Below are 9557 nucleotides of genomic sequence, written 5' to 3'. Positions count from 1 at the left end.
CTCCCCTGCTTTCCCCTCCCCTCCCCTGCTTTCCCCTCCCCTCCCCTCCCCTGCTTTCCCCTCCCCTCTCCACTTCTTGGCACCAATTTTCTGTCTTAGTCCGTTTTGTGCCTCTGTAACAGAATACCACAGATTGAGTACATTATAATTAATAGAATTTTATTTGGCTCATGGTTCTGGAGGCTGGGAATTCCAAGATCAAGGGGCTACTCTAGCAAGGGCCTTCTTGCTGCATCCTCCCATGGTGGAAAGTGGAATGGCAGGACAGATCAAGAGGGGACCTAACTGGCCTTTTATAAGGAACCCAGTCCCACAATAATGGCATTTACCTATCCATGAGAGCGGAGCCCCATGATCTAAACACCTTTTATTAGGCCCTACGTACACTGTTGCACTGGGGATCAAGTTGCAGCACGTGGACTTCGGGGGACACATTCAAACCATAGCAGGCACCTTAATAAAGGTGGAAAAGGGATGTGGCAGCTACAATGGGAGGGAAAAGGTGGCTCCCTTAGTGTGCTTGGGAGGAGGGTAAGAGATGCATTTGCAATTCTCATGGCCGCAGACTGAAGGGGCCTGATTACCTGCTAAGGAGCCTTGGCTTCGTGTAAGGAATGCGGAGCAATTGAAGCGAGAGGGTGGTTTGATCTGTATCATTTCTTAGAAGGATACCATGCTGGCAGTTTCCAAGAAGGAGCATGAGTGAGGAAACACTTGTGGTGAAGAGACCAGTTAGGAAGCTGTAACTTGGGGTGGAATCTGGAACCAGGCTGTGGCTCTGGAAGGGGAGCTGGAGGGCTGCACTCTGAAGTATTTCTGAGGGTCTAGACAATGTGACCTTCACACTGGGGCTGAGTTTTGTAAAAATCTGGCATCCCCAGTTTCACCTATGATGCCAGGCCTGTGGTAAGGAGCTTGGCAAGCATTTGCTAGAATATGAGCAAATGGTATAACTGATAATATTTAGTAACCATGAGGGGTGGGTGAAAGAGGGAAGTGTTGGGAGACTGGGTTGATAATATGGGGGTTGGGAGCAAGGAGAGAGGCTAGCTTTGAACATCTTCCATTTGAGGAATTTAAGATCATCCAGCTAGAATATTAGAAATATTAGGATGGGGTATGGAAGAGAAATTAGCGCTGAAAATAAAGAGCTCGAATCATCAGTGTATGAATAGTAGCTAAACCTCTGAAAACAAGTGAACTTGGCCCGTGAAAATGTGTAACAGGGGAGAAGCAGAGGTTCAAGGACAGCGCCCCTGAGAATGCCAGCATTTAAAGGATGGACCCTCGGTGGCTCACGCATGTAATCTCAGCACTTTGGCAGGCTGAGGTGAGCGGATCACTTGAGGTCAGGAGTTTGAGACCAGCTTGGCCAACATGGTGAAACCCTGTCTCTACTAAAAATACAAAAATTAGCCAGGCATGGTGGTGGGTGCCTGTAATCCCAGCTACTTGGGAGGCACAAGAATCACTTGAACCTGCAAGGCAGCGGTTCCAGTGGGATCGTGCCACTTCATTCCAGCCTGGGTGACAGAGGGAGACTCCCTCTCAGAAAAAAAAAAAAAAGAAAGAAAAAGAAAAAGGGTGGGCCCCGGCAGCAGAGCCTACTGTCCGGGAGTCAGGAGGAAAACCCGGAGGAAATCTTGACCTTGACTTAGAAGCCAAGGAGGAGTCATGGCCAACAGCATCAAAGGTCTCCAAGCACAGTGGAGACTGACAATAGACCTTTCTTAGGTTTGGCAATTAGAAGGTCCCTGGCCTCAGCAAGAGCAATTTCAGAATAAAAACCAGGGTGGAAGGACTGGGGTAGGGGTCGGGGGATAGAGTAGGAAGTGAGGGTGTAGTACAGGTGAAGAAGTTTGATCACTGGAGGGAACGAGGGAGATGCGGGGGTAGCTTGAAGAGCGGAGAGAGGTTTGTTGTTTTTTTTTTTTTTTTAGGAAGAAGGAGGCTTGAGCATGTTTATAAGTCAGAGAATAGAGAAGGAGAGGTGAGAGACACAGGGCAAAGAGGAGTCGGCTGGAGACTATTCTGTGAAGGTGAGGTGGATCTGGTGTCTAGGTGGAAGGATTTGGGGCGAAGAGGGAAGGTAGGAGAGTCTAGAGGTAGGCAGCAGGCAGACAGGGGCTCCAGGTTTTCCCTACAGAACTGAGGACAGTGATGGCCAGGCATAGTGGCTCACTCCTGTAATCCCAGCACTTTGCGATGCCAAGGTGGGTGCATCACTTGAGGCCAGGAGTTCAAGACAAGCTTGGGCAACATGAGAAACCCCATCTCTACTGAAAATACAAAAATTAGCCGGGCATGGTGACACATGCCTGTAGTCCCAGCTACTCAGGAGGTTGAGGCACAAGAATCACTTGAACCTGGGAGGCGGAGGTTGCCGTGAGCTGATGGCACCACTGCACTCCAGCCTGGGTGACAGAGCAAGATTCTGTCTGGAAAAAAAAACAAAAAAAACAAAAAACTGAGGACAGTAAGAATAAGTGATCGCTTATGATCACAGACCCAGCAAGTACACCACGAGCTTCTGCCCCTCTGGTCTTCCCAGACCCCTTCCCCAGAACATTAAGCCATATCACTTTTATGGGTCCAGGGTGTCTGAGGGGCTGGGCACCACACTATGCCCTGGGGGCATATCTAGTTCTGCCTCTCCTGGTTTGGCGGGCACCTGCTGAGTACTCACTGTATGTTAGGCCATGAGTGCTGGGCAGCAGGAGGCCTGGTTTCTGCCTCCACTGGGCCGTATGTCTTCACCTTGTCCCCCAGTTCTGCCCTCGGGCAAGTTCTGTGGCAGAACTGACCAGCTCCCTTCGGCCAGGGACATTTTGGTTCCTGGCAGAGCACCAAGAAGAGCAGATTGTCTTCCTACCCGGGGGCACCTTTGCCCAGCAGGTTGGGTGAGCTGGCCTCCTGGTGAGAAGCTGGTCCCCTTGGACACGAGTGGATTTGATGCCTGCTTTCCCACCCAGGTGGCTTTTCTCCAGCCCTTCATGCTCAGAGCTAGACCAGCAATGTGGGGTAGCTGCTGGGAGAAGGCGCCATGTTGTGTTGAGGCAGCAGCCAGCCCCGGAGGCCCTGGAAGCCTGGGGCCACTGAGCAGTCCTCTCGCTTGGCTCCACCAGGGGAGGGGCTGGGCTCGTGAAATCCCTCGTGGGGTATAGCAGAGCAAGCCCTAAGACTTGCCCAGTCTACTTAGTGCAACGCTGACACTATTTTGGAATGAAGACAAGACAATGTAGAACTTTACTGGGGAAGAGGTTGAAGAAGGGCTAATTGTCTTGTTGTTCAGGTCTGGTTAGGGCTGCTCACCTCTGACGCCAAAGGTCTTTTCCCTGGAGGACAGCCCTGGAGGATGTCTGAGTATTTGTCTTTCACAAAAGGTGAAATGAGTAGTGTTTCCCCACCCAGGCTGCACTGTAGAATCACAGAGGAGGTGGGCCACTGGTTCGTTTCACTATTCACTATTCATGCTTGGGCCCCACCCCTAACCAATTAAATAAACATCTTGGAGAGTGGGGCCTAGTAAATGTTGAAGCTCCTCAGGTCATTGCATTGTGCAGCCAATGCTGTGACTTATGAATAGAAAGGAAGATGAAATGCACGCTGGTCATGCAAGGGAGATGTAGAGAGGGAGCAGGGAGGGTGAGAGAGGCTGCAGTTCGTAAGGTCCTGAAATGTTAGAGCTGGAGGGATCCTGGTTCGGAGCCCTGCAACTCAAAGAGTAGTTCCAGCCACACAGCAGGCCCCATTTGGGAGCTGGTTAGAATGCAAATTCCTGCCTGCCCTGCACCCCCATCTGGCACCCTCTGAGTCACAATGTGCACATCAAGGTTTGAGAAGTGTGTTTTCAGATCATCCAGACCAGTGGTTCTCAACCTTGGCTGCGCTTTAGAATTACCCAGGGGGCTTCAGCGAATTCCAGTGCTGGGCTACATGAATTAACTCAGAATTTCTAGGTGTTGGGACCCAGATACTCATTAAAAAAAAAAAAAAAAAAAAAAAATTAAGTACTTCAGGTGAGTCTCCTCTTCAGCCATAATCAAGAACATCAGGCTTGACCAGTGCTTCTCAAACTCGGACAGATATATGAATCGCCAGGCTATTGTGTTCAAATGCACGTTCTGATTTTATAGGTCTGGAAGGGGGCCAAAGAATCAATTTGTCTAAGAAAGGCTCTGGGATGCCCATGGGACGGATCTGGCCTTTTTTGAGCAGCGGGAATAGGCTGACTTCTCAGTTTCACAGCAAGGAAACTGCAGGTCAGAGAGGGAGGTGTGATCGTCCACGGTAACCAGCCTGATACACATTCAGTACTTTCTGATGTACTCTACTGTGTGCCAGGCAGCGTGCTACATGTGGGACTAGAGCTGCGAACGGGACAGACCCAATTCCAACCCGCCCAGAGCTTATATCTCAGTTGGGGAGACACACAGAAAGCAAACAAGTAACTAAGCTGATGACAGATGGGAAATGCTATGAAGGCGAGGAGGGCCGTGTGTAGGGAATGACTCAGAGATTGCTGTGGGGTGAGGGGTAGGGAAGGCATGCCCCTTTCAGAAGAGCTGTCTGGGGAGTTACTAGGACAACACCTTGTCCTAGTAACTTGTGCTGATTACAAGTCCTAGGGAACTTGTGCTGATTACAAACCGATCACTTTTCTTGACTGGACAGGGCCAGGCTTCATCCCCTCTGGGGTTTGGGGATGGTGCTTCTGACTCTCCCAAGGGAGTCTGACCCTGGTCCCTGCCTGGTTGTTTCCTCTGACTCAAGACTCTGATTCTTCAGTGTTTGTGGGCTCAGCGCGGGGCCTGGGAATGAGGCCGCTGGGGAGCAGGACATTGACTTCATCACAGGACAGGGCTGAGGGCCATTGGTTAATGGTGTGTAAAATGGACCAGACCTCATCCAGATGCTATCCCCAGCCCCTGTGAAACATGGAAGGTTTCCATTGGTGCACAAACACTAGTGTTTGCCTCCCTTTCCTGATGGACCGTCAGATTCACATGGGCTGTTTGTGAAAATGCCTGTCCCAGGCCGTAGTCAGGCTGACCACGGTGGTCTCCAGGGAGGGGACCTGAAATGTGTATTTAGGAAGTGGTCCAAGTGACTCTTCCGATCCAGATCATCAGGAAGCATGGCGTGGATGAAGAAACTGGCACGTGGCATCTGGTGCCTCTTTGTGTGGCTGTGGAAGCCACAGAAATTTCTTCTGCAGTCACTCTGTGGCGTGGCCCTGGCTGAGCTGGTGCTTGTGAGGCAGCCTTTGCTTGTGTGATGGGGGAACAGCAGCTCACCCCTTCCCGTGCACAGTCCTCACCTTACTGTCTTCACCCTTACTGGAAACGTCTCCTGACTCCTCTTTGGCCGGCCAGACCCTCCCAGCTCCCTGTGCTCCCCATTCAAACACCTTCCCTCCCTGAGCTTACCCCATGGCTGGGTGGGGAGGCGTGAGCACTGTTTGCATTTGGTCAGGGTCTAGAAGGGATCAAGGAGCCCTCATGAGGACCATGTCATAGCCCCACCCTCACTCCCAGCCTCTGGCCTGAGCAGACCTGTTTGGCTGGATTGATGATGGAGAGGCAGGCACTGACCAAGGGACGCCTTGGATGGTGGAGAATAGGTGACCCTCTGTTGGGTAAAATAGGACTCAAGCCCTCACACAGTGAGTTGGCTTAACTTTCGTGTCAGCAGTGGGTGGGGGAGCTGTCTGCCTCCTGGAGCTGGCCCTTCCTGGGCCAAAATGCAGAAGGGGACAGTGAGAAGAACCACGCATAGAGGCTGCAGTAGGCCAGCCTGGCTTGGGACCAAGTCTGTGAGGGCTGGACCCTCGGTTTTCCCTTCCATGGCAGGACTCACCTGGATCCCTGATGCCACCCTTGGAGGAGTTAGGCGGAATCCTGGATGAGAAAGGTCACCCTCAGGATGACTGCCCCAGGGAACGGCTTCCTGCTTTCTGGAGGAAGGGAGGGGCGGACAGTAGGCGTGTCCTGCTCCGGTGTCTGGGCAGGAGAGTTTGTGAAGCCGACCAGACACCTGTGACTCCTATTTCCTAGGTGGCCCGAGGCAGCCGCAATGACAGGTCTCGCCAGAAATCCTGCTGCCTGCTGAGAATCATGGTCAGCAAGTCCCGTGAGTGTTGTCCGAGGGCTCCCCCACCCTGGAGGACGGGCCTCCAGAAGCCGTCTTCAGCAGGATCCTGGGACCTCGGGGGCTGTGGAGGGACAGACAGGGAGCCAGGGGCCCTTCTCTTCATCTTGAAGGACACTGGGTACAATCAGCGTCAAGCCCTCAGCCAGGGCCAGGAGAGGACCAGAGACTGCTCCTATTGAGTTAGGGGTCAGAGGGGCTCAGAAGGGGGCAGGTGGGAAGGTGGACGGGGACTGTACCTGCCTGTTTCTGCCTCTAGCTCCTCTGTGCATGTGTCCTGCAGGCTGGAAACTCCTGGCCATGTTGGCTCTGGTCCTGGTCGTCATGGTGTTGTATTCCATCTCCCGGGAAGAGAGGTACATCGAGCTGTGAGTTCACCTTCCATGTCGTTCCACTGGTTCTTGTCAGGGACGGGGCTTAGGGATGGAGCATCATGGAGCGGGGGACCTAAGAGGGCAGGAACATTCCAAAAGCCAGCGCATGACCTCATCCCTTCAGCTACTGGTACGGAGTGCTTCCGTGAGGGTGGATGCGGGTAGGGCCTGGGATGGCTCACTGGACCCTCACCCAGGGAGTGCAGGGGCAGGAAGACCTGGATCAGTGGAACTTAACTTGAGATGATTCCTGCTTGGCACCTTGGGACCTTCATGCCATGGGAGAAGGCTTAGGCTGCCTGGAACATGGGCCCCTGGGTCTGACTGGGGCTTCTGCCTCCTGTCCTTTTTTCTCTCCAGTTTTTATTTTCCCATCCCAGAGAAGAAGGAGCCGTGCCTCCAGGGTGAGGCAGAGAGGAAGGCCTCTAAGCTCTTTGGCAAGTAAGTCTCAAGGGTGAGGAGGGTAGAGCAGGGCATGGAGCGAGCTGGGATTGAGGGCAGCCTCAGTGTGAGGAGTAGATGGAAGGAGCAGCCTTGGTGGTGGACATGGGTTAGGTGAAGCCAGGGAGGGAAGTGACGGCCTTATAATATTAGTCATGGGCCTAACCCTGCTTCTGGCATCAAGATTAATTCTGTTCTCATCCCCACCCGGCTTTCACCTCTGGACAGCTACTCCCGGGATCAGCCCATCTTCCTGCAGCTTAAGGATTATTTCTGGGTCAAGACGCCATCTGCTTACAAGCTGCCCTATGGGACCAAGGGGACTGGTAAGTTCCCACCCAGCTCTGTGGGAACCATGGGCTCACCGTGACCAGAGTGCTTCTTATTCTCTGCTGTCCCTGGCCCCAGTGCCCAAGTTCTGAGCCCGGCTCCAGCACCAGGGTCAAGGGAAGAAGAAGGCAGCCAGGGCTCTGAGGAGCAGTGGAGGGAGGGCAGGCAGCCTTCAGAATGCTGGCTGTCGCATCAGTCCCTCCGCCTGGCTCTTTTTGTAGAGGACCTGCTCCTCCGGGTGCTAGCCATCACCAGTTCCTCTATCCCCGAGAACATCCAGAGGTAAGGCGGCACTCCCCCGACTCCAGTCTGGGCACCTTCTCGTCTTTCCTGCCCCCGTGTGAAACAGTCATGGCCTGGCCCAGGGGTGTAAAGTCAGCATTACCGTAAGCAGGACCATGGGGGTGATGCCTGCTCCACGGGGACCAGGGGCTTAGGGGGCCTAGGAAGTGGTCCTGAGATGGGCCCAGGCAGATCCAGGGCAGCGAGCGTGGGGTAGAGCAGGGGTGAGTTCTGGGCTTGACCACTCCTCTTCCTCTGGCAGCCTCAGGTGCCGCCGCTGCGTGGTCGTGGGGAACGGGCACCGGCTGCGGAACAGCTCACTAGGAGATGCCATCAACAAGTACGATGTGGTCATCAGGTGTGTGTGACTGTCTCTTCCTACTGCTGGTCCAAACCAGGGACTGTACACAGGCCCAGGAGGCCTCTAGTGATGGGAATCCTCCCCCCCAACCCCCAGATTGAACAATGCCCCAGTGGCTGGCTATGAGGGTGACGTGGGCTCCAAGACCACCATGCGTCTCTTCTACCCTGAATCTGCCCACTTCGACCCCAAAGTAGAAAACAACCCAGACACACTCCTCGTCCTGGTGGCTTTCAAGGCAATGGACTTCCACTGGATTGAGACCATCCTGAGTGATAAGAAGCGGGTAAGTTGAGGGACAGACTGGGGGCTGAGGCCAGGGGGTGGGGACACTGCCCGAGTCAGGACCTCTCGCTCCTTGATGTCGGCCTGGCAGTCCTAAAGAGCCTGTGCGGGGACAGCATGAACTAGGCTCCCGGCAGTCAGCGCCTTAGGCTGCCCTCCAATGGTGGTGTTCCAGTAAGCCGCCCCAGCAACTGGGTATAAAAGCCTGCAGGCGTCAGGTGGCAGCAGCCAAAGGCACTCACGCTCCAGGGCTGTCTGCGACAGGAACGCTTTCTGAGTAGGTGTTTGCCTGTGAGGAACTCGGGAGCCGAGGAACCCTCCAGCAGCCATCTCCAGGCCGAGGGCAGGTTAGAGCAATGAGGCGTGTGTCCTAACAGACGGTCCCCAGAAAGAGTTTACTACATCACTTTGCCATCAGTCACAGGCTGAACTGTCCCCTCTGGCTTTTTTGTCAAGTGTTTAGACAGCCTAAAACTTTAGTCCCTTCTACCTGTGTGGATGCTCTTGGAAGTGGTCCATGGCTTCCACCCTCTGCTTTATACACCTGGTCACCTGGCCTCCCGAGGGGGCTCCTCTCCTCCTCTCTTTCCCTGGTCCTCTCCTGGTCTCCCATCTCTGGCACAGACTTCACCTCCCTTTCCTGTCACCTTGTGTTCCTGAAGGCCTCTGCCATCGCTTGGAGCCCCTCGTCTGGCTGAGGACCACTGGGTTGGATTTGAGAAACAGGGCTTCACCTGCTGCTGTCTCTCTTCTGACCCCATCCTCCTAGGTGCGAAAGGGTTTCTGGAAACAGCCTCCCCTCATCTGGGATGTCAACCCTAAACAGATTCGGATTCTCAACCCCTTCTTCATGGAGATTACAGCTGACAAACTGCTGAGCCTGCCAATGCAACAGCCACGGAAGATTAAGCAGGTGATGCTGGGAAGTCGGGTCCGAAGGCTAGGGTCCTGGGTGGGATGTAGGAGGGACATTCCTATGGGCTTAGGAAGCCGTGGAAGGACCCCATAACAGAGGCAGTGGTTTGCATTTTCCCTCCAGGAACATACCTGTCATTAAAGTTGCTGCCGCAAGGGGAGTCCACACTCTGGAGAACCAAGGGGCGTTTACTAAGTGGGGAGGGAGGGGACGGCCTGGATCTGGTTTAAGGGCTGGTATGAGAGGATGATTTTGGCAGGCGCTGGTCAGAATTTGTCAGCTGGGGAGTTGCTGGAACAATCAGTGGTCTGATCTGTGGAACAACTTGAGCCATGCGGTTACTATGAGATATCCTTCATCTGTGATCTTATCTTGAAACACTGGTCTGAACGAGTTATAAGAGTTGGAGTTTCAACAG

General features: G+C 53.7%; 1 protein-coding gene across 1 annotated transcript; it reads left to right on the top strand.

Moving 5' to 3' along the window:
- Positions 1–6060: 6060 nt before the first annotated feature.
- On the top strand, positions 6061–9312 carry LOC113222732 (CMP-N-acetylneuraminate-beta-galactosamide-alpha-2,3-sialyltransferase 4). Its single transcript, XM_026452355.2, has 8 exons — positions 6061–6132; positions 6434–6518; positions 6885–6965; positions 7194–7291; positions 7517–7577; positions 7840–7935; positions 8035–8224; positions 8993–9312. Exons 1-8 carry the CDS (start codon positions 6117–6119, stop codon positions 9230–9232), a joined length of 867 nt encoding a protein of 288 aa, XP_026308140.1. The 5' UTR covers positions 6061–6116; the 3' UTR covers positions 9233–9312.
- Positions 9313–9557: the final 245 nt, after the last annotated feature.

The sequence above is a fragment of the Piliocolobus tephrosceles genome, unplaced genomic scaffold (genome assembly GCF_002776525.5).
Source record: "Piliocolobus tephrosceles isolate RC106 unplaced genomic scaffold, ASM277652v3 unscaffolded_34063, whole genome shotgun sequence".
NCBI classification, from domain to species: domain Eukaryota; kingdom Metazoa; phylum Chordata; class Mammalia; order Primates; family Cercopithecidae; genus Piliocolobus; species Piliocolobus tephrosceles.
The sequence above is the reverse complement of the archived record's forward strand: the minus strand, read 5'-3'. Positions and strand labels throughout refer to the sequence as shown.